At 40.7% G+C, this 25,315-nt stretch overlaps 1 protein-coding gene across 3 annotated transcripts in view; it reads right to left on the reverse strand.

Moving 5' to 3' along the window:
• Window positions 1–25,315, reverse strand: part of nrxn3a (neurexin 3a) — a gene marked incomplete at both ends in the record, with an annotated part of 408,293 nt that overhangs the window by 33,860 nt on the left and 349,118 nt on the right. For all 3 annotated transcript variants that reach the window (XM_080012225.1, XM_080012223.1, XM_080012224.1), the window contains 2 exons: window positions 14,660–14,967; window positions 16,963–17,052. In XM_080012225.1, the coding sequence (XP_079868351.1) occupies window positions 14,660–14,967; window positions 16,963–17,052 (398 nt within the window). The remainder of the gene's footprint in view (window positions 1–14,659; window positions 14,968–16,962; window positions 17,053–25,315) is intronic.

The following is a 25,315-nucleotide window of genomic DNA, read 5'->3' on the forward strand; positions in this document are numbered from 1 at the left end:
CAGGTTTTGTGTGCAGAGTTTAGGATTTTTCTGACAGGGCAAATTTATGCATGCAAAGTGACAATCCTCTTTTGCCAGCTGATTATCATTTTGATGAGTTATTGTGATGCTGCCAATCACATGGAAACACACAAACAGTACAATAAAACTGTACCAGCCATCGATGTATTTGTCCATCTGTATTCAAGGAAATCTGGGAAGATAATTTTCCCTTCATTCTAAAAGTGTCTGCTCCAGTATTTATCTATTTTGCTTGCCATCTTTCATGGGTGACTAAACCCTTGTCACTTCAGAATAAACCAGACCTCAAACCCCTCAACGATCAGGGCTTTTCTACTCTTGCCCAATCTGTGTTCAATTCAAATCAATTTTTGGCCAGTTCTAGCTAACTACTATACTGTAACTCTCCCTCAATATCTGTTCTTGCTGATGTCACTTGATCTCATAGGACATACAGTACAAATACAAATACAAAATTGCCTCCTAAATTACGAGGAATGCCAGTGAAAGGGTATATTGGCGTTTCACTGTAGCCGATTCACTGTAGGTTTCTTGATGGAAAGTACCCGTGAAAGACCGCCTTCCCAACAATAATCCGTCCGTATCTCAGGTCCCCTAAAGAGTCTAGGCTGAGAGCTGCTCCCCCGCTTTAAAAATCCACTCCGTACAGGAACTGATTTGGATATTGCACAGACAAAGAAAGGAAGCATGAAGGGGAGGCATGTCAGGACCATAGAGGCAAGTGATGTGCCCACTACATATGTTTCACAGGATTTATGCAACAATTCGCAAAATAAATCTATTCTAATATAGACATGAATAACCTCATCATTATCTTTCCATTTTTGTGTTTTTCCTAATAAGGAAAGTCAATTAAGATGCCGTTCCGCTGCTTACTTTTGGTCGATCCAAATTCGACAGCAACCCCTTTGCTTTAATTGTATTTCAGACTTTGGATTGGATTGTCATTGAATGTGCCTTACTAGTTTGGAGACTGTTAGGCTGGCTGTACTTTTAAGGTGGAACTGTTTATTTTCACCATAGTTGACATAATATCTAATCACAACAATTTCACCACACACCTTAAATGGTTGTTGCTGATTCAAGTTTTGCCATTTCACTCATTACTCTTTATATCAACCGGAAGGCTTTGGCCTCTGACTTAATTTATATTTCTTATTTGTCAGCATAATATTGAGCATCAATAGAAACTCCACTCATTTTTCTGGACTCTTCTGCACCTGCAGTGAAGTGTTTATTAGATGTGCATACTGTTTCTATGCACACGTTTCCCCAGGCCTTCAAAAATATTTCCCCTAATCAAACATACTCAGCACCACAATCAACACCGTAGTTCTAAATCGTTTCATGGTGGTCCCTACGCTCCTCCGCGCCTAACATGTTAACATAACATTGCTCCCGTTCAGAGTTCCCTGTTTGACATTTCATTTTTGGAATGGTTTTGTTATACATCCAGTTTACTTGAAACGAAGCAGTGAAATAAATCCATGACTGAACACAATAAACAGCTTCCTCGGGAGGGGGGAAAATAACATAACAGGCCATAACAGGTGACTGAGTGACTAGATTAGTTTCAGTGCAGTTTACAGTCCAGTAAGTTTGGCTTACACACTGATTACTCAAGGCTGTATAGCTTCACTGAGTAAAGACCTTGAGAGATTGTGTGTGTATGTGTGTGTGTATGTGTGGGGGGGGTGAAGTGGCCTGTTGAAAGGGGACACCCCTCTGGGTTGTGCATTATGTAGCAAGGGTAGAGCAGAGAGAGAGAGTAATAGAGACAGAGAGAGCACTGACTGCTCTGTATTACCCTGCAATGAAGCATGCTGCACATTACAATCTACTGTCAAGTATGTGGTTGAAAAATACATACATGTATACGATGCACAATATAACAGTATATTGTATGAATACACTCACACACACACACACACACACACACACACACACACACACACACACACAGCCACAACACGATTAAATTACTTTCCAAACTGTGACAAGCGGCTTGTCTACACTGAGGATAAAATCCAAAGGCTCGAACGTTGCAAGTTTTATTCCCCCTCCCCCGCACAACTTTGTAATCGCGACACCGCCTCCAAAGCGGCTATTGATGTTGTAATGTTTCAATGTTAGCTATGATACAAGTGGGATTTATTGAAAAAAATGGATTAATCAGAAAACATCGCCTGCATCTCAAATCTTTTCCTGACAAGACTTTTTGAAAGACTGACATTTGCCAATGTCAGAATCGTAATGTTCATGGTATCATATGTAATTGTTATACATTTTAATTACACACAGGAAGAGCCTAACCATGGTGCTGTGCTTGTGCTTATGTAATTTGAGTGTACCTCTGTGTTTGTGCGTGTCTGTCATTGTGTGCCTGTATGACCCTGCGTTTAGTTCATTCAAAAATTGTGCAGCTTAGGAGTGTCCCAACGTGGATTGGGGAGTTATTTCCTTGTCAAACTAAAAAAAATACCCTCTAAAAACAAAAACAGGATTAACGAGTCATTGTGCACCAAGAGCGAGGGCGCAGTCTTTGACTTGCGTCCTCTGTGTTTTGCATGTCATTTGACTCCATTCCGTCTGGAGCCCAGAGCGCGTTGGGTGACACGCGTGACTAGATACCTCTTGCTTGCAGAACAATTACCTCAGAATAGGTTCTCTAAAAGTCAGTGTGCTGTTTTGCATGCAAATCCCATATGAGAGCACATGTAAATTAGTGATGCAAGACTTGCGAATGATTATTCGTAGCGAAATGGGGCTAGAATTAACTGAGGTTTAGGAGGGTGACCACACCCCAACCACACCTACTACCAATCAACATCTACATAGATGTATAGTAGGAGCCACTTGGAGAGGCCAACTGGAAAATGACAGGAGCCAGGCAGATCCGTGATTACGGCATGGCTGACCCAGGCAGCGAACCTGGTGGGTCCATGCTCGGATCTTGCCTGTAATGCTATCCCTCTCAATTATGTAAATCCCACGCTGACGCCTGGGAACGCCCCCAGGCTGCATTTGTGGAAAAGCAGTTGCATTGCTTTATCTGTCTACCAGGGGAAGCAGTGGTTCAAAATGTAAAGCAACTCGCATATACGGTATGATCTTGCGTTTGTTTGATGAAAAATATACATGTTTTGGTACAGAAGATATTTTCTGTACATCTAATAAAATCAATATATACATCTCTGATCAAATTTCTGTGTTTTTTTTTATTGTAGTTGTATTTAATTGAATGAATCTATGAAAACACATAACCATCATAACCAACCATCTGCAACAGGTGTTTTATTTTACATAATATAATTGTGAAATATCCCAACAAATACAGTATAATTGCAATATTTAATTAATAGTAAAACTACCCATATCATGTGTTTTGGCACCGCAGGAACCTATTTCATAGTTATAAGGACTTTTGGGAGGAACCGTTCCTTTTATTGTGTCTGCACTGCAGGAACTACTGTAGGAACCATCATAGTTCTTAGAACTCTCTCCCGGGCATGGACAAACCAACACAAGAGCAACCAGTCGAGTCGCATCACTCTGGGTGGGGACCAGCCCACGTACACTCAGCGGTAATAAAAAACATGACAAATAAAAAAATGTACATAGTATTTTTATTGTTGATGTATTTAATATACGACATTAATTGAATGAAACAGAAAATCCCAAGCGAGCGAGCCCGTGCTTTATGAAACTCGGAACACACTTTTAAATTATGTTTAATTATTACAGATCTAATATGAGTGAAGATCCAGCAACTGGATTGATTGTTTCCCACCTCAAATTTGTTCAGAAACAAATTTTATTGGATTGATAAGATGAAATCAGTGAAAGTTAAGGAGTAAATACAACATGGAACTCGTGCTCAAAACCCGTTGGATGACGTTACATCAGCGTAACCAGTGCCAGTGCCGGTTCTCGGGGACTGCCCCAGGTCCCAGTTCCCCTCAGGAAGTCCCCACAACTGTTCGGTGCGAAAACATGCGTCGTATTGTGAGGTCACAGGTGATATATATATACCCACTCATATATATATATAAATGTACTGCATATTTATAATAGTGTGCCATTCTCATCAAGTTCCCTTACACGCTTGACTAAAATAAACACAAAACTTGAAAAAAAAAGTCTTGTTCTCTGTGACGATTGAATGACCCTAAGACAATGAATTACATAAAAAGCAACAACAAATAGCAGGATTAGCATTGAGGTGATAATGTACATAATAGCAGTGTAAGGTTTAGAAGATAGGGTAATTCATATATTTGAGTTACCATATTTACTCAAATATAAACAATTACTCAAATAAAAACAGGGCTTCTAAAAAATGCTGGGGGTGTGGTCAACACAAACAAATAAAGGATTAGGGGAAAATCCAAGGATGAACTACTGATGCCTGTTGTACAGCAGTGTACAGTATGACGGTTAAGTGTAATGTACATTTCCGCTGCTCTACTATAAACCGATAAATTCATGAATACAATCATGCTATCTTCAACACTTGTCTTCAACTCATTGTGTGAGAGGTAAACCTAACTCTGAGAATTGGAGTGGGGTTTTTTGTCCTACAGTGTGCCATGTGCGCACCTTATAAGTTATTATTACTTATTACTACTACTCTATGGAAATACAAATTTGAAGTATAATATTATATCTAAAATATTATAATATTATTAAAATATTATTAGTATCTATCGATCCCTGTTGCTTTTCAGAACAACAACTAATGCATGCGTACACACACGAATGCAAATGACCATCTGTGCATTATGACTATTGATTGTATGAGATCATATTTATCTGTATTGCTGCATCACCATTTATTGTTTATCACATGTTTTTGCTGTTTTACCTACTACTTACTACCGAGGTGGACTGCAGGTAAAACCTTAGGCCATCTCTTTGTTTGCACTTTATGGCCAGTCATTGTGTTACCCAACAGGTCTGGCAGCCCCCACACCTAACCCATACATTATGCAAAAACAGACCCATTGACGAAAATCTCCACATCCCAAAGGAGCAATCCCCCCCTTTAGCACTGAGAGGGGAAGATTCCGCTCTGTAGAGGGGGAATCAAATATCCAGTTTACTATCAAACAGGTCTTCTTAGTAATTCTTAATTCTTAATTAATAGTTGGCGATTTATTAAATTGTTGACAACTAATCCGTAAAATAAACCATGGAATTGAAACTGTATCAGCAGTAAAACAATCTTGAGTGTTCAGAAGGACCCATATACTGTTTAGTCACTTTAACGTTTGTAAAAATTATTATTATTATATCAATTATATCCCTGGTGTTGTATTTATTCAATTGACATTTATTGATTGATTTTTAACATTTTATTGTGTCATTGTTATTTTTTGGAATTACGAAAATCAATCTAATAAATGGAGGGTGGGGGGGCAGTTCTCTGACAGAGAGGCTCAAATGCAGTCATTTTTTGTGATATTTCACATTTTTTTTTAACTAAAATGAAAATTTGATAGTTCAAAAACCCTAATTTTGAAATAAAAAGGCCAAAGACCAAAACCAGAACCTAAAAATACACATACTTGGCCATTTTAAAAATAGGCTAGTAAAACTTTAAAACTAGTAACTTTAAAGTATCAAGTATTGCATTGCATACCTGTTTGTCTTAACTGTTAGTAGTACCTTGCAGTGTTTGTCTTACAACACTGTCTATCCTTCCATTAAGTATTATTGCCATTCAGACACTGCATTGCTGTGCCTCATGACTGTTTAAGATGTCCACTATCAAGTTGACTCACTATCATTATTCTCTGCATTTTATTTGGTCTTTCTTTTAGATGAATACTTTTATATTTCTTGTACTACACTGCTCCTTTACATTTTCGATTTTTTTAAATTTCAATTTAAAAACGGTTTAAATACTCTTTCAATTCTCTGTCTATTTTAATCACTACTGTGCCCTTATTTTACGTATTATGTAAAGCTGAGTTAGCTCTGGGACTAAGAATGTCATTAATGGTAATGATGCCTGTATTGTTATCAAGTATTTGACAATAAGCTTAAAACTATAATTACATAGACCTAGTTTCAGTGCTCTCATGACAAAGCTATTGAACTTTGTAATTTAAAAAATGTAAATAAAAAACAGCTTCCTTTTTGAAATTAAAAAGCTGTGGAACATGTGGATTAAAATAAAGACCTGTTCTCATTCATATGACAAAAAAAATAATTGAACTTTGAAAGATGACCTCTGGTCAGGGTTCAAAGGACAATATCTCACTCTCTGATTGTGGTTTTGTGAAGTTAGCGCCATCTCATGGTGACACACTGCAATTGAATGAATGGCCGTGTTTACAGTTTAAATTAAACACGCCCTGATTGGCAGCCGGTTGGGAGCCACCTGGCGTTTGGCTGTAAGCTGGCTGGAAGCCGGTTGCAATTCGGCTGCCAACCGGCTGGGACAGCCCTCTTCCAGCGGCACCTACTGTACCGGTCAGATCCAGATTTGGTTGAAGTAGCTTCCGCAACCCATCACCTCCCTAGTCTCCCCACCTCTCTGCCTCTCTCTCTCTCCCATTCTCCATCCCTTAGGAACCACCAGGGGGACATGAAGGCACGACTGAGGCCTAATGCCCAGAAGACTTCTTCCCCCAAAGTCCAGGCTCTTGGTTTTCCATCCTTCGCCAAGCTCGCCATCCATAACCCCCACCCATCAGCATGCTGAAGCACTCAGGAGTCATGAGTCTCCCCAGCAAAAGAGCCATTTGTTCGTGACTCGGTAACTTCAGCCAGGCACCCAGGCTGAACTAAGACTCAAATCTCGAATGAAAAGACCAGAGAGTTGCAAGTCGCTGCGCCCCAAGCAGAGGTCATGGCTCCCAAAACCTGTTTGTGAACCAGGATCCATGAGTTGCGAGTCATCCCCAGAAGTTACACCAAGTGAATTAAACAAAAGAATAGTCTGAAAATTTAACACATATTTTTACTGAGTCGCTCCGTCAAATAAAAAGAGTCAAATCTCTAAAAAGAGTCAAACTTTTCAGCATGAATGTGAAACGTGCAAGTTCACATGTATGGTGCAAACTAGTGATGCTAAAACACTGACGCATGTAATGCACACGAGTTAGGTATGTTGTTTTGTTTTAGAGTGCACCAGTTAGCACCATACATAAGATTGACACGTGCTAACCATGCGATTGACATGTGCTCTTACAGGATATTCACACACACACACACACAGTTACACGGTCAGACAGCCATGGCCCGTCGTCACAGGTCCCTCAGACTCCCTGGGAATCATTTCTCCAGCACCGAAAAAAACAAAACCCAAACACAACTCAATTGGGCAAGCCAACAAATTGCTACTTCGGCCGCCGTAAATGACGATGACCGTGCTTTTCCACAGGGAGCCTTGAGACGAATTTACCTGGTTGCCGGTCAGGATATTAAAGTCGTAACTTTTGGGGGTGGGGTGATTTGATGCGTGGTCGAGCCTACAGGTGTTGGATTTTGGAAATCTTAACATCATCGAGGAGCAGCCTGCTGCGCTGCTGTGGGTCAAAATGTACTCTTCCCCTGAACTCTTTGGCACTTTAAAATGATTTTATTAGTAAGAAAAGGGTATCACAAGGGATAAGTTGACTATTTTTCAATCTTATTAAAGGTTCAATAAAACATTCTTATTAAAATTTTGGTTTCCATTATTTATAACTGTTCATTGCACAACTTCGCTGAAGTCTTTACTATTGAGAAACTTACCACTCACTTTGCTTGAATGTAGTGCAATGGGGCAAACATCTAAGCTAAGGAGAAAAACATAAAATATTGCTTTTGAAAAGGGGAAACTACTGTAAGATCATAGTCGGAGTGTTTTTACAAGTTAAACCGAAAACAAAGTGGTCGCTTACCGTGCATTTTATGAGATTTTCATGGTTTTGTTGACTCTTTTGCACTTCTGCAAATCAGCTCTTTTGGCTATCAAAGCTAGGCTAGCTGGCTAGCAAAGGTTCAGCTTTGGATGTACTCCAATGCCTGCAAAAAGTAAATAAATAAATAAACGTAATACAATGTGATTTTACTATCATTAAAAAAACGTTAAAAGAATACTAGTGTTGAGCAGGGTTGTGCTATAAACGATTCCAAATTATGGGAACCAACATCTATAACATTTATAAGGCCTGGGTTGAAATGGGATCTGAATTTAGTCATTTGTCAATGAGAGAAGAAAATAAATTTGCTCTGTCCCTAATCTGTGAGGGGAGCAAAGTAAAGCCTTTAAACCATCGTTTAATTCCACAGTTAATTCTTCAACCGTGGCCTAAACGAAATACACACAGAGTGGGCGTATCTGCTCGCGAAGGCAGGCGTCACATCTGCCTGCACAAACAATGTTCTACCAAATAAAAATATGGGAGAAAACAGAGATATCAAATTGAGTCCATCAACAGCAAGCATCGACTCAAACATTGACTCAAAAGTTGAATTCTGCGGCGTTCAACACCGAAGTTTGATATCGGAGCGGTCTCTTGGACCATAGCCAAAAATGAAACTGAAGGTTGGACATTGAAGTGACTGTATGGGAATATTCTACCACTGTGACTCTGCAAAGTTGAACAAAAAGCTCTGGGCTTATCATAGCGATTTCTACCTCCTTTCCCAGCTGTTGTGGATCTTGACCCTGTTCACACCTGGGCGTTTTATGCACACATTTGCTGGTTCCTTCAAAAACGAAACGTACATTAACACCTGCATGCAAAAAACATCTTGTTAATTGTCAGGCGTTGACAAGCGAAGACACTTGAGAGGCATGTGGTGCCAGCCTGTACCACTTTATACACTTAAATAAACGTATTAGAAGATCTGTTGAACGGCTACATATAACAGCTGGATTTTCAGATGTTGGAAATTAGAAATGAAATTGAAAATTCTGGTGTTTAAAACACGTTTGGCCTGATGAAGGAGTTTTAGAATTGCTGAATGTATGCATTTACACTTGCAGCCAATTGAAGCGCGGTTTCGACCACCAGGATATGAACGCGGATGCATTTTGGCTTCCTGGTCGCTATCAGCAGGGGCGTAATTTCCTCTTTTAAAAATCCTGTGTCCCCCCCACATTTTTAACAAAACAATTGTGCTATTTTGCATATATCTGTAATTATTGTATTTTATAATCTATTTATCCATACATTATATATATGTGTATATAATGTATTTCACATATATTATCGTGCTAATTTTCTCACTGAATGAAGAAGCGGCTATTGATAAACATGAAACGCCAACATCAGTTAAATTGAATGTATTTCTTTGGAGAGGGGATGAAAAGAAAGTAAGGACATGTGAGTTGGTTGATTAGCGGTTGTAAAACATAATGAGTTTTCAATTAATCTACAGTACTGTATGTAACTTTAAAACGAGTCCACCACGGCAAGTATCGGTCAACATTGTACAGTATGAAGAGCAGTCTCTCTCGCTGCTTGTTTACTTTAACGTTAGACTCACTCAGCACAGAACCATACAGTGTGATGGCTTCTCTCTCTCTCTCTCTCTCTCTCTCTCTCTCTCTCTCTCTCTCTCTCTCTCTCTCTCTCTCTATCTTTTTTTTTTAATTGTTCGCTTGATCTCTGTCTCTTTTTAATCTATGCCGCGCTCTGCCCTCCACGCTCACTCCCAGTCCCCGTCGTTCAGGCTCGTGTACACGGAGAGTTAGAATGAATACAGATGGAGTTGAATGGTGTTCTTTATATTAAAATCTTTCATCTTTAATGGTAAACATTAAGTATGGATACATAAAGGTAAGAACTTCTTAAAGGATCACAAAAAAGGCATGTATGACATGTAAAAAAATGCATGTATTCTGAGTGACACTGAGGGGCGTATTCAAAAAGGGATTGTGCGGTTTTTGCGGCCACTTAACAATTGCAAATAACAGAAAAAGCACTTGTCTAATTCACAAAGCACCCTGAAATGGTGAAATGTCACCGCTAACTGCCACACAAATAGCACCTCGGTGCTCCGGTGCTATTTGCGCGTATTGAAATTAGGTATAATGTAGACATTTGGTGCACAATTGGACCCTTTCCATGCAAATAAGCTTTGTTGCAAATAGCGTCCAATTCACAAACAATCTGTGCTAATTGCCACACCCAGTTAGAGTGACGCTATTATCGTCTGCGGAGAGCTGGTGGTAATTGCACAAGACAAAAAAATAGGCAAACAAAGGCAGTGCTATGCGATCGTCTCCAGAGAGCTGGTGCATGATTCTTATTATGTCACGGCATCTGTACGTAGCGCAATGTGCAGCAGATAGTGATGGTTTTCAAAATGCACTCCAAAAGCAACGGGTTCAAAATTAAAAAAAAAAATTGTACAAATAAGGCATTACAAATGTTGACAAAAACGGTTCTTTAATTCCAATTAAACTCAAAGGATATCGGAAAAACAACTGAAGGTTATAGGGAATAGTAATGAAGTGGTCAAAACTGGCATTGAACCACAGATGGCCTTGAACCTGCAGAACTATTGACAGCTCCGGAGGCAGCAACCTCGCGTGCAGCGGCCCGGAACTTGGTAGAGAAAATATGTTAAATAAACTGTCATCATTTCTACATTGCCATATTAAGTTTCAGTGAGAACTAGAATTTCTTAAGTAAAAATATACATTATATATATATATATATATATATATATATTTCTCCCAGGTACTGCACACCACGCTCACGCACCTGGATGGCCAGAAGGGGGCCTATGTGAGAATGCTGTTCATTGATTATAGTTCAGCTTTCAACACCATAGTTCCCACCAGACTGGCTGTCAAGCTGATGGAGCTAGGATTGAATGGTCCGCTGTGCACCTGGATCCTGGACTTCCTCACAGGCCGCCCCCAGGTGGTCAAGGTGGGGAAGTACATGTCAAGCTCCCTCACCCTGAACACAGGATCCCCCCAGGGCTGCGTCCTCAGCCCCCTACTGTACTCCCTGTACACACATGACTGTGTGGCCAGGTCCAGCTCCAACACCATCATCAAGTTTGCTGACGACACCGTGGTCGTGGGCCTGATCACCGACTGCGATGAGAAGGCCTACCGCGAGGAGGTGGCTGACCTGTCACTCTGGTGCCAGGACAACAGCCTCCACCTGAACGTCAGCAAAACCAAGGAGCTGATTGTGGACTTTAGGCGTGGATCACAATCGAGGACGCACGCGCCCTTGTGGATTAATGGGACTTCTGTCGATAGGGTGAGCAGCTTCAGATATCTGGGAGTCCACATCACAGAGGACTTAACATGGACTGTTCACACAGACACTCTGGTGAGAAAGGTGAGGCAGCGTCTCTACCACCTCAGGCAGCTGAGGAAATTCCGGGACTCGGTGAGGATCCTCAAGTCCTTCTACTCTGGAGCAGTGGAGAGCATCCTGACAGGCAACATCACTGCCTGGTTTGGGAACTGTACTGCCCAGGACAGGCGGGCCCTGCAGAGGGTGGTGCGTTCAGCTGAACGTACCACTGGAACTACCCTCCCCCGCTTGCAGGAGTTATACACCAGGAGGTGTAGTAGCAGAGCCCGTAGGATCATGAAGGATCCTCATCACCCCAACAACGGACTGTTTCAGCTGCTGCGGTCAGGCAAGCGCCTCCGCAGTCACGCAGCGAGAACAGAGAGACTGAGACGGAGTTTCTTCCCTCAAGCCATTAGAACTGTCAACGCTGACCTCACCAGGGGTCCTAACTGAGCCATACACTAGGCTCCACTACCTACTGTACTGTATGTAGCATACTGTACCGCATACTGTATCACTGTTCAGGGTTGTTCGTGATGCCGTATTGCTGCGCCGTACTGTTGTATACTGTGCTGTATTATCGCAAAAACACTACCTCACACTATTCACATTCACATGCCACTTTAATTCACATGCCACTTTAAATGCACATATCTGTATATACGTAGGCATATTCCTTCTATCTATTCCATTTTATTTCAATTTATTTTTTATTGTATTTTATTCTATATATTTTTTATCTTATTCTATAAGTATTCAACTTACTGTATTACGTTTTAGGAGTCAGTTAGTCGGTCTATTAGAAAGGAATTTTCTACTTTTTATTTTATTTTATTTTTAAATTTTTTCCTAGGACATATTGTGTGCTATCACCGGGTGCGTTGCATTACATTTCACTGCATATATGTATGGAAGTATGTATATGTATGTGACAAATAAAAATCTTGAATCTTGAATCTTGAATCTTGAATATATAAAATCTATAGATTTTATATAGAATTTGATAGACATATATATATATATATATATATATATATATATATATATATATATATATATACAGATGATATGTATGAATGATAGATTTACTCACACTCTTCAAATGTTTTACAGTCACATAAACTTAAAAATACGAAGTAAAACCCACGGTCCCGGCCGGTTTTGCGGAGACGCGGGACGACGCGGGACGACGGGGTCTCCGCGTAACCGGGTTTCCCCTTGCACAGGGTGTGGGAAACCACGGGGTCATCAGGTGTTTTATATTTATTTACGACTGATAATTCGTTAAACAGGCGGGTGTAGAGCAGCAGCGTAAATGCATAAAGACTATCCAATTGAGAACCCCCCAACCCCCTCCGCGCTGACGCACAGACTTTGCCACATGGATCATTGCGATCAGATGCTAAACAAGCGCAAATTGCACTCAGCAACAAAACGTTATGGCCGTGTTTCGCTGCCATATCATAAGCGCAATATCTTTTGTGAATAGGACCCTAAGACGGTGCAGAAAGCGCAATTTATCAGAATTCATGATGCTTTTTGCGACTGCAAACCTTTTCTTTATTAATTCGCCCCTGAGAAAGTACAGTATAGAACCAAAGCCTATATAATCTCAGGTATAACTCATACTCATAATAAAGATAACGACACACCAGACTTAACATGTTCAAATTCTTTGATACATTTCATTTGTTGTAATTGAAGTTGCAAATGACACACCAGACCGATTGATAGTGGCACAATAATGTACCATAGATCTGTCAGTCCTATTCTTATATATATATATTTATAAGTACACAGTTTATATTGTATATCCATAATTCCATAATTGAATAAACCAACATGTGAAGTTTAATAAAGTTATGGGTTAAACAACAGAGAAAGTAAGACAGTTTTTCTTATGCATTATTTAGTACTATTCTGGCAGAATGATACATGCATGCATGATGACCAGCTTAATTATTTTCCAGATTTTGTATTGGTTACCATAATCCCTAGACCAAAGTTACGCCCTCAGCTCTCAGATAAGATCATGATGTGGGTGACACCATGTGTCACCGCCACACTGTTCCCGCACATTGTCTGGGAAGTTCAAGCTGAGGTGGCCATTCCATTCAAAATCTCGCAAAAATGCATTATCCAGACCGTTACTTAAATGTTTCAGTGATGTGTTTTTGGTTGCAGTGTCATGTAAAGACAACAATGTCAGAGCGGAGAGCATAGGAAGTTTCCTCTGAGTGTCTTTTTTGACTAAAGTAAATCTATTGTACACAGTGTTTTGGGGATCTTCACTTATTATTATTTGGAGCACACAATTGTTTGGTTAGATTTAGCTGAACTTTATTGGCTTGGTGCAATTTTTAGAGTCGGCCCTACAGTCAGGGCCTGACAAATTGGTTTCATAACACCACTACCTAATGGGATATTAAATAACATATGCAGTACAACTATTCATCATGGTTTGTTTTCTGTTTTAATGTGATATTAAATTGCTACTCAAATGAACACCTATTTGTTTATCTGTACAGATTAAGTTATGTGCTGCGGTTTGCCACTGTGGGAATCTGAAGGAAATCTGGCTTATCCTCCCCGTGAATCATCCATCTTCCCCACGGCTCTCCATAATCCCTACTTCCCGTCTGCACAGTAGTGTCTTTGATGACTAATTTACTTTTTTCAGTAGTGTGACAGTAGCTAACCTTAGAAGTTTTTTCCACAAAGTCAATGCTGCTATCTATTTCACATAACCACTTCAACATTTAACATTTGTAATTCAAACAAATTATGTTGTGCAAAGATGAGTGTCCAGCAGTCAACATGTGGCAGAAAGACTGACTGGTGGAGAACTCTGATTGGTGGAGAGATGAGCGATGTTTTGTAATTAAAAAAGCAAGCAAAGGTTCTTAGATCTTTTCCTCCAAGCCAGGAGGGGGGCAAGTAAGTGGTCAGTTTGATTCTGGACATGTTCACATGATGATGAAAATGAATAGTTAAAGTGGTACCTTGGTTAGATTAAGGTGAGCTGAGAATGGTATACCAATGAAATTAGAAAAATAAAAGGCTGCAAGAACCTTTTAAGGGTCTCACGTGAGCAAACGCTTTGCACTCATGTACAAATCATGTCAATTTCTCTTTTTTCCCACGAGGTATTATATATATATACATTTTGATGATGTATCAATAATGTATTGTAGGAGGTCCCTGCTCTTAGCAGCTTGTAGTGTGGTTTGAAACTTCCAGTGAAAGACTGGAAGTTAGCTAGTTTAATTAATGAGTGGCTTGGCAAGGCTACAATTTCAAAATAGCTTCCCCAACACTGGCAGCCATTCAGGAGTTTCAGATGGGTTATAGACTTTATAGACCCCCCCGCATACCTGCACAGTTGGGGAAGAGCGGTGTTTCCGCGTCGTGGTTGTTGACATGGTGGTGGTGGTCTCGATGAAGGTGGTGGACATCTCAGGGGGCATGGCCGTGGTCCGGCCCGAGCCCCCCGCGCCGGGCACGTCGCCCACCAGCCTCACGCTGCCGTTGATCTTGACGTTGGGGTTTCCCTCGGCGGCCATATTGAGCACCTTGAGGCCGTTGTAGTAGAGGCCCGACAACTGGCCCTGAAATGGACGGCCCCGGTCACTGCCGCCAATGGCGACAGACGCTTGGGTGTTGAATATTGTTAGCTGACGGCCTGGAGAAGAGACCCCGGTGTTAAATTAAGAGATTTGAATGAAAGGACCCACATACATACACCTTTTGCATTTCCCCTGTAACTACATTTCAATCCTAAGGCAGGCATTTGCTTGCGTTCCAGTGAAGTCTAATCTTTGAAGGTCCATTGTGTCAGCTGTGCCAAGGAGAGGTGTCAGGGAATGAAGAATTCTAACATATACTGTATGTTTGTCTCATCAGTGATGAATGAAGGGTCCAAAAGTCTGGTCTAGTATCTGTTTAATGAACATGGCCGACATCTAGGCAATGTGCTTGGAGTATGTTCAGGAGAAAGGGTCATTATGTGTTGTTGTGTCTTCCACTGTTTGCAAGAGCAGACAGTAGAAGTAAAGTTAAAAGTGAAATATTTTGATAACAACCTCGCGAATTAGTTCTTTGAAAAATGCCAGTGAACAGCAAATAAATGGCTGAAAATGTATTGAATGCATATGGGGACAGGAAGGGTAGCTAACATCACCCCATAAGAAAACCCTTCTCTAAATAAATAAACTACTTTGGGGTACAGTAATGTGCGAGGATTAAGCGAGGATGCACAGAAAACCAACTCTAAAACTGTGCCCAAGTACTTCTCCAATGCTCTAATACCTAAACAAAATTCCATTATAACTTCACATAACTGTAAATACCTTTTTAATGTTATATTTTTCACAATAAGGTTTTTTTTTATTTTAAAACAAAGCAGTGAATAAATCAATGGCTGAAAGTAGTAAACATGCAGTCATGCAGCATTTTTATTTCAATGTTCGTATGGGAAGTCTGTATTGGGAAGTGGCCAAGAATAAGTACTTAGTACTCGTTTACACGCTTAAAGATGACATATGTAATAGTATGATATTGTTTGAAAAAGTAATACAGATGTACCTTAAATTGACAATAACGAGTATCAGGCACATTAAGTACATGGTTATGCAGAATGTTATGGCACTTTATTTTATCCTATTACAAAATAATTTAGAAAATTTATTTTTGTTTATTGAAATTTATACATGAAAAAATGGCACAAAATTTGAGCTATTATATGGCAGAAAAACATGTTAAAATGAGTTTACATTAGGTTTCATGCAATTAAGTTATTTTAGATTAATGCTTATGTCCAAGTTCTTAGAGGGATTATTTGGGGGAAATATTGAAGATAACTTGAATATATTCATTTAATTATAAATGTCACATGAGGATGATTGCAGTTGTGTAAAAGTACTAGAAATACATCACAATCACATTACGGCAGTTTTATACTTACTTAGTACTTATAGCTTTTTGGTTTTTTTTTAAGTCCCAGTCCTCTGAACCCTTAAACAGTGTGTGCTTGAATTAATTTTTCCTACCAAGCCTCAACCGCAGTGCATTTATGAGGCAAGATAGTCTATAACTTCAAAAGACATGGACTTTTTGTAGTACATTAGACTAGGTGCCTTCCCTACCTGGCTATGAGTCCATATACTGACACTGGAATAAAGGGAATGAAGAACAGTTTCCCCGCTCTCCGTGGTCTTCCATTGTGTTTGGAAGCAGAGTCTCAAATTCCAAATTCTGACTAAAATCCAAAGCATGTGGAAACATATCCCATGCATGTACACCAAAAAATAACTCTGTGGTAAAACGGTAATCAATTACCCGATATATTGTTGATATAGGGACTAATTTCACTTGTATTTTCTGACTTAAACATTTTTACGGTATGCTTCTTACACGCTAAGATATGGACCAATAGGATATGTTCTCATTATGATTGTTTGGAGAACTCAAATAGTTTCTTACCGCTGCACGACTACACTGCGAGGTAGGCTACTCTTTGGGAAGGTTCAAAATGTACAAGCCCTTTTTTTAAATAGTTGAATCAGATGTTTGACCTGCTTCATACTTTAAATGTTCAACACAAAAATGCTATAGTTCTTTAACGTCACAGAAGAATATGAACAAAGAAACCACAGAATGAGCTTTTAACATGGATTACCTTTTTCTTGTAGCCACTCCTCTACTGGTCTTGAGTATTTGAAAGGGATTTTCTTATTGGCCATTTGATATCGTTCAATGTCGCTGTTCCCTTGAAAACAAAATTTAAGAAAACATTTATGAAAAACATTTATAGAGCATATCCGGTGGACTTTACAGAGCTAGACTGTTTAAATCTTTTTAAAATGCAGATTATTGTTGTTTTATTGATGATTTGATAAGTGGAGATTGGAGAGTAGAGAATAGCGTCTGAAAAATGACTGGCAAAGTGACATGAACAAAACACAATATTGTTTTACTTTCACTGGACAGCAAAGAAACCCAAAGCGGTTTGGTGGGTTTGTTAAAAAGAACAAACAGAAAAAAAATTATCAAATTCATCATCAATTCCCAAAACCAACCCAACGAACATCAAACGCACATCGTGGAAAGGACATTAGTGCAATGTTAGTACGCATGTCCTGTGACTGCTCAATGGCTTACTTTGCGTCATATTTTTACCTTCACTTGTTCATATTTCCCTCTGTTTCTCCTTATCTCGCTCCACCTCTCCACCTCAGATATTTCTATGCCCTTCAGCATTGCCCAAAAATATTGAGTGCATATCAAATGGAGAAGCTGTGGAATTATCGAATTTCAGTGTAAACCTGAGGAACGGGAACACTGCATGAAAAGTGTGATTTTGTCAGTAAGTGGCACTGTAAATTTCAGTGGAAGCGCAGGCTAATGACTGTTCATGGGAATTTGTAGGCAGCCCAGAAAACTACCAAGAACTGCTAGGAGTTGACATGGGGTTTCAATTTCTGGCAGTTTTACAAGCCTAAGAAGCTTGGCAGTTAACCCCCCAGCCCCTAGTCCAAGGGAGGCTTTCACATGGAGTGAAAATACTGTGGGCAATATAAATGCAAACGAGGATTGTGGGGGGGGTTGACTGACCAATGGTCCAGAGGTCACACCTAGAGTTTTCTTATTTAAGTAAGTATGTTATGATGAATTGCCTTGTATTGCACTAGTAATGGTCATTGTTATATCATTTATATATATCATATATCATTTTGTTATATATATATATATATATATATATATATATATATATATATATATATATATATATATATATATATATATAACAATGACCATAAGCTACACACCGATTCCTGAGCATCTTTGTAAGTATTGAATATTGCAAAATTTCTATGATTATGTTGTGGATAATTATTTTTTAACATTTAATTTCAGATTATTTTATCTTTATTTCTATGGATTGCTTTGGGCTTGCTTTACAGATGGAGCAACCGGACACCAGACACTTATCGCAGGGGCTCCGGACTATTACTAACGACAAGAGCAGCCCCTCCCCAGCAAGGAGTGTGGACACCTCCCTAGCCAATGACCTTCTTTTATGTGTGTTTTGAGGCAGGCAACAACATGCTAGCCTGCCAGCTACCATTGGGGATGAGCGCAGCGTCAGTGTCTGTCAGGAGGGCTCTGATGCGGTTGAACACCAGGAAAGATGTGGGCCCAGATGGCATATCTGGGCGAGTACTGAAGACCTGTGCAAACCAGCTAGCCCCAGTGTTCACCAGGATATCAACGCCTCCCTGGCCGAGTTGGTGGTCCTGTCGTGCTTCAAGAGGTCCATCTTATCCCATAGGTCACCTCTCCTGCCTGCTTGAATGACTACCATCCAGTGGCCTTCACCTCGGTGGTCATGAAGTGCTTCGAGAGACTGATTAAGGATTACATCTGCGTCTCCCTCCCCCGCACTTTGGACCCGCTGCAGTTCGGGTATCGGCTGAACAGATCCATGGACGACGCGGTCTCCCAGGTACAGCACATCATGCTCACGCACCTTGATGGCCGGAAGGGGACCTATGTGAGATTGCTGTTCATCGACTATAGTTCAGCTTTCAATACCATAGTCTCCACCAGACTGTCCAGACCAGGCTGTCAAGCTGCGGGAGCTAGGACTGAACACTCTGCTGTGTGCCTGGATCCTGGACTTCCTCACAACCAGGCCCCAGGTGGAAAGGGTGGGGGGGCACCGGTCCAGCACCCTCACCCTGAACACAGGATCCCCCCTGGGCTGCGTTCTCAGCCCTCTACTGTACTCCCTGTACACACATGACTGTGTGGCCAGGTCCACCTTCAACACCATCATCAAGTTTGCTGACAACACCGTCGTGGTGGGCCTGATAACTGATTTATCAGGCCTCGAGGAGGTGGCTGACCTGTCAATCTGGTGCCAGGACAACAGCCTCCTCCTGAACGTCAGGAAAACTAAGGAGATGATTGTGGTTTTTAGGAGAGGATTACAACCGAGGATGCACGTGCCGCTGGTGATAAATGGGACTTCTGTCAACAGGGTTTGCAACTTCAAGTACCTGGGAGTCCACATCCCGGAGGATTTAACATGGACTATACACAAAGACACTCTGGTGAGGAAGGCGAAGCAGCGTCTTTACCACCTCAGGCAACTGAAGAAATTCAGGCTCTCAAGTCCTTCAACTCTGGAGCAGTGGGGAGCATCCTGACAGGCAACATCACTGCCTAGTTTGGGAACTTCTCAGGACAGGCGGGACCTGCAGAGGGTGGTGCTTTCAGCCGAACGCATCTTTTATTTCTATTTTGTATTCCCACTTAGTATATTAACTTTTTACTCTTATTTTATTCCATTAACTGAATTATGTTTTTGGAATCAATTAGTTCAGTTTGTTGAGTTAGTTAGTTAATTAGTTAGCTATTGTGTCTTGGTACTTATTGTGCCTAATCTCCGGGTGTGTTGCAATGATATTTTACTGCATGTATGTATGCTCGTAGGTATATGCTTGTAATAAATAAACATATTGAATCTTGAATCTTGAACACACCCCCTTGGTAATAATATTTTCTAGTTTTGCCTTCGCACTTCAACACTTTTTCTTCTTCTTCTTCTTCTTCTTCTTCTTCTTCTTCTTCTTCTTCTTCTTCTTCTTCTTCTTCTTCTTCTTCTTCTTCTAGGGGAGGGGTTTACCCAAGCCTGTATTATAATGGCCCAGAGTGACCAATAGCGACAGATCATGAAATGCTGAAATCATGCTGAAACCACCAATGCTAAAAAGAAAAAGCACTCATGTTTGGTTGACACACACACACACACACACACACACACACACACACACACACACACACACACACACACACACACACACACACACACACACACACACACACACATATACAATATTATATCTCTGATAGCAGTAATTGTATTTGGGTTGTCAAGGAACACTGGTACCCGGCAACCCCCCCCCCTCCCGTCTCAAACACACACACCCTCAAATTCTCTCTCCCGGGCCGATTGAAGGTCTATTTGCCTGAAGAAATGTTCTCCGGCTATGCAATTTCTCTTTGGAGTTTGCTTTTGCTTTGAAATTCTACTTGCTTCTACTTTGCAGCAACTCTTCTCCCACCTCTGTCTCCCCATCTCTCTCCCTCTCTCAATACCACTCTCTCATTCCTTCTCTTTACTTTTCTCTCTTCCTCCTTATCTCTTCTCTTTCCTCCTTTCCCATCTCCAGCGTGGCTGAAAACACATATCGACCCCAACCCCCACTACACCCCCCCATCGCACCCTCCCCACACACACACACACACACACACACACACACACACACACACACACACACACACACACACACACACACACACACACACACACACACACACACACACACACACACACACACACACACACACACACACACACACACACACACACACACACACCCACCCATAGACATCCCGATCGAATCCCGTTACACCTGTGGCTTGGAATGATTCGACTTTTTTTCCCCCAACGTATTTGTCCTCCGAGCAAACAGCTGCTGTAAAACTACTTCAATACAACATACTGGGAGACATGCCATTACTGTGAAATTACTCGGCACCACCACCGAAAGTGCAGTGGACAAAGGTCTGACTATCATGGGAGTGCCAAATACGTGTTGATTTTACTGATGCTCCAATTCCAACTTGTTACTTCACATTGTGTATTTCTGCAAGCACAAAGCCCAGAAGATCTTTAGCAGTAGCTGTTTAGTTACTCAGCAGTATACTACAGATGAAGACAGAAGTTCACCAAACAGAACCACTGCAGTCAGTTTAATCCAGTGTTTGTCGACCACTGTGCCATGAACAATTTTCTAATTCCGCTAAAAAATAATAATAATAGAATGAAAGAAATAAGGCCTTGTGTTGCAAGATTGAAATTGCAAGGCTGTATTAATTAATCAGTTCCAGTCAGAATAGAGAACTATTAGTAGGTCATAACGATAAGCACAGTTATATATGTTCTGCAGTTTTCTTCTGCGGTTAACAGGCTAGGCCTTATTTAATTGTAAAGAATTGTTGTCAGAAAAATGGTTGGCAAAAACTGCTATAACCCATCTGAAACTCCTGAGTAGCAGGTATCGTTAGGGAAGCTATTTTGAATTGTAGCTTTGCCAAACTACTCATGATATGAATTAACTAAGCGAGCCTTTCAATGGACGTTTCAAGCTGCACTACTGGCTCCTAAGAACAGGAGCTCATGCTACAGTAATGATACTTCATTACTGAAATCTTTTGTTTGAATGTGTAGAATACTTTATCGCAGCGTTTTTCAACCTCTGTGCAGCGGTGAGAGATGGCCAGGTGTGCAATGAGAATGTTCCAAATTCCACTTCAAAAGACAAATAATGGAATCGAGCTCTTGTGTTGCAAGATCAAAATTGTATCACTAATTAATGTAATTCATCAATTCCAGACAAAACAGCAGGTCTATGTTCATCAGAACAAGCTTAAGTTTCACACTGAAATGTGAACTGAACTAGTTGTCGTGATAAAAGGTTTAACTTTTTTCTTGAGATTCGGTCATTAATCACTCAGTAAACGGTCGCTTCATTTTCTTTGGATCAGTTGCTGTAACGCACGGTAAGCGAGTGAGGAGTTCCGCTGAACGACAAACAGGAGTGAGAGAGTCAGTCGACACTGAGTTCTGAGTAGAATTCTCATAGAATCATTTAAATGTGTCACAATTATTTATTAAGAGTAAATCAGTCACATTCAATATGAATTATGTCATATGCCTCGAATTGTTTTGCCCTGGACTTTTGGAAATATTTTCCTGTCAAGATTTGCTGTCACCCCACTCTTTTGTCGGACTGACTCACGTTCCCTAATCGTTGAAACGATTTGTTGCTATGAACGAATTGTTCGCGAGTCTTGCATCACAAACTATTAGTAGCCCATAACAGTAATCACAGATCTCAGTGTTTATGACGTTCTGCAACATTTTTTAGTGGATAACAGGATAGTGGTGTTCGTAGGAATATTCCATTGTAAGAAATGGCCCGTGGTAGAAAAAACTGAAAACGTGGTTTAATCAATACAGGGTGTATCCATGATGACACAATGAGAGTTCAATTGGAAATCTGGTGAACAGTTTGCACTGGGGGGGCTTGCACATGAGAAAAGTTACATTATGTAACTTTTTAAACTTAGATTTAAACTTAGAGGCAGCACTAAGTTAGAGAAAGTAAACCACCATTACTGCGACGCACTGACTGACTGACTGGGTCTTTTGACGAGCGTGAAACTGGGGATTGGGGGAGGAGGGTTTGGTGGTGGGGTTTTCGATGAGGTGGGCGGTATGTATTGGGGGGGTTGGTGTTGCAAATGAAAGCAATCATCCTCAAACACGCTGTGGCTTCTCCGGACGCTCCTTTTGATAAGCTTGAGGGAGGCTCAGCTTGTCGAAGGCAATTTGCCACAGTATTCTTCTTCTCCTCCTGTATCCCCCACTCCTCTCCACTCCTCTTTTCCCTTCCACCAGCACTGAGCGCAGTTTCACGAACATACACATAGAAACACCGTCAATTGATCCTGATCTTTGTGTGCCATGACAACCCAACAAATAAAGAAAGAAGGGAATAGGAAAGGGGACGGTAGCTCAGGAGGTAGAGCTGGTCGTCTAGTAATCTAATGGTTGCTGGTTCGATCCCAGGCTCCTCCTGCTAGCATGCTGTAGTGTCCTTGAGCAAGACACTTAACCCCTCATTGCTCCTGATGGCTGCGTCCGTCGGTGTTTGAATAATTGTAAGTCGCTTTGGATAAAAGCGTCTGCTAAATGACGAAATGTAATGGAAAGAATTTTGAATTACAGCAAGCTATATTTGCAACGATGGGTGAGTTGTGGATGTAAACAGTCTAGAGTCAGGCAGGTCTTTGAATTTTGTAAGACCTTGCGCAGTGTTTCAAAATTAGCCGAAGGTGTGGTTCAAATGATAAAAGTAGTTTCGAAGGGGTCGCCGTGATGCGGCAATATGATTGAACAGAAGCATCAAAACCTCGACAAACATAAAAGCCAGGGCTGTCTCAAATGCTTATTTTGTTGGATTGTAATGCAAAAACAAACCCCAGTAAAAAGAAACCCTTTTGAACGGGGAGAGATTAAACAAGGTGCCATTTCGTGGGACATTTCATATGGAACATTTGGGTGTAGCTTAAAGGCATAAACAGCAATTGACCACCCTTACCCTCACTTTCAGACCTGTCAATCTACACTCAATACCTGCCCCCAGCCTTGTGCAAGCGAGGACAAATATTCAGCTACTAAATCTCCGACAGCGCCTTTGATGTCAAGATCTCCTGCTTCAGCCTTTTGCGCCAGCCAATATCCATTTGATACATAAGCCGAGACTTGCGCATCACAATGCAAAATGACTATACTTGACCATAGAGGTATTTTAGTGTCTCTGTATAGTGAAACCTTGGAACAAATCAGAATTTCAAGACCGCAGAAGTTTCAAGACCTGGCACAGCAAGTAGCGAGTCTGCAGTCCCGGGAAGCGATGAGGTCGGGGCGAAGGGGCGCTGTCAAGCTGTCCGAGAGTGAGTAACCGAGTCTACAGCCCCAGGAAAAGTGGCCGACAAGAGGTCCCTAACGAGGGGAGGCCGACACCAGGATAATGCTCTTCTGTAGGCCACATTTCAGTGGAAATTACATCAATATGTAATTGAAATGTGCACATTCATAAAATAATAATAAGACCTAATACGTTTAACCAATGTATTATTTAACCGGTGTAATTAACAGGTGGCTTGCTTCGTGCGCGCAGCACTTTATTAGGTTTTGTAGTTATCTGTAATGTAGCACAGTGTTCTTTCTCAGCCCTGGAACTAATTGCTGATGCCCCAAAAGCATATATTTTAACAATGAAATTAATATCATAAACATGTGACGATTAGTAGACTAATCGGGTTGATCGGCTTATAGGCTTGAACTGACGACCAATAGTTGACTACGAAAATCTTTAGTTGGGTGCAGCCCTACACATTTTTACTTATAAAGTGCAGTTAAACAATAAATAATATTAGATAAACAAACAAACTCTAACGAAACTTTTACCAAAACTAGATAATGTACATTTTTGGCCTACTGCTCATTTACAGACCATTACTCCAGACCTGGGTATTTCTGGTGTCCTGTGGTATCTAGCCCCAAGACGTTAGCAGCCGATCCTTTAAGTCCTGTAAGCTGTGAGGTTTGGGGAAATAAAGGGGGAAATAAAGAATTGAATAATAAAAATAACCCAAGTCTTCTACAAAATGTTAAAAAAAAAACTTTTAAAAATGTACAGTATAAAACCAGAAAAGGGAATTTAAGTCTTCGACAAAAACAGGAAAAAATTTAGAGAACAGTTCAAGGTCATGTATGACAGAAGGAAAAGGAAGTATGTGCAAATATGGAAAACTATGACGCGAGTGTTTCAGGAACACCCTTTTCAAGAAATGGGCGGTTGCACAACAACAAGGATGTGATTGGCTGTCTGGAAGAATACATGATGACAGAACTACGAGCTGCAGTTGGCTCAACCCCAAAAGAAATTTGATTGGTTATTCAACTACCCCAAATAATAGTAAACCCTATTAGCGGGCTTTTAAGTGGTTCGGGGGAGTAGAACATGATTTGAGAAGGGTGATTTTTGGACATAAAGAAGAACAAACACTCGGTGGTTCAGTTGGTTTCGCAAATCCTACTCAAAGTATACTGCTGTATTTGTCCCTCTGATTCATAATAAACTTTTTCACATCAGATTTTGTCTGGTTCCAGTGTATTTTTCTTCCAAGTTTTTTGAAAGCCAGAATAAGACATCATCCACAGATCCAGACTCCTTACTGGACCAGGTCTGGACCTGTTTTTAAACAACGACATTTGGCGAAGCCTAGCCAGGAGAGAATGGCAACCAAGTCCGAGACTGAAGACCTTGGACGGACCAGCCACAAAATTTGAAGGTAAACAGAGTCTTTTTTTTCCTGCAAATTTGGTTTGT

Source organism: Zeus faber (assembly GCF_960531495.2).
Source record: "Zeus faber genome assembly, chromosome: 13".
Classification (NCBI taxonomy): domain Eukaryota; kingdom Metazoa; phylum Chordata; class Actinopteri; order Zeiformes; family Zeidae; genus Zeus; species Zeus faber.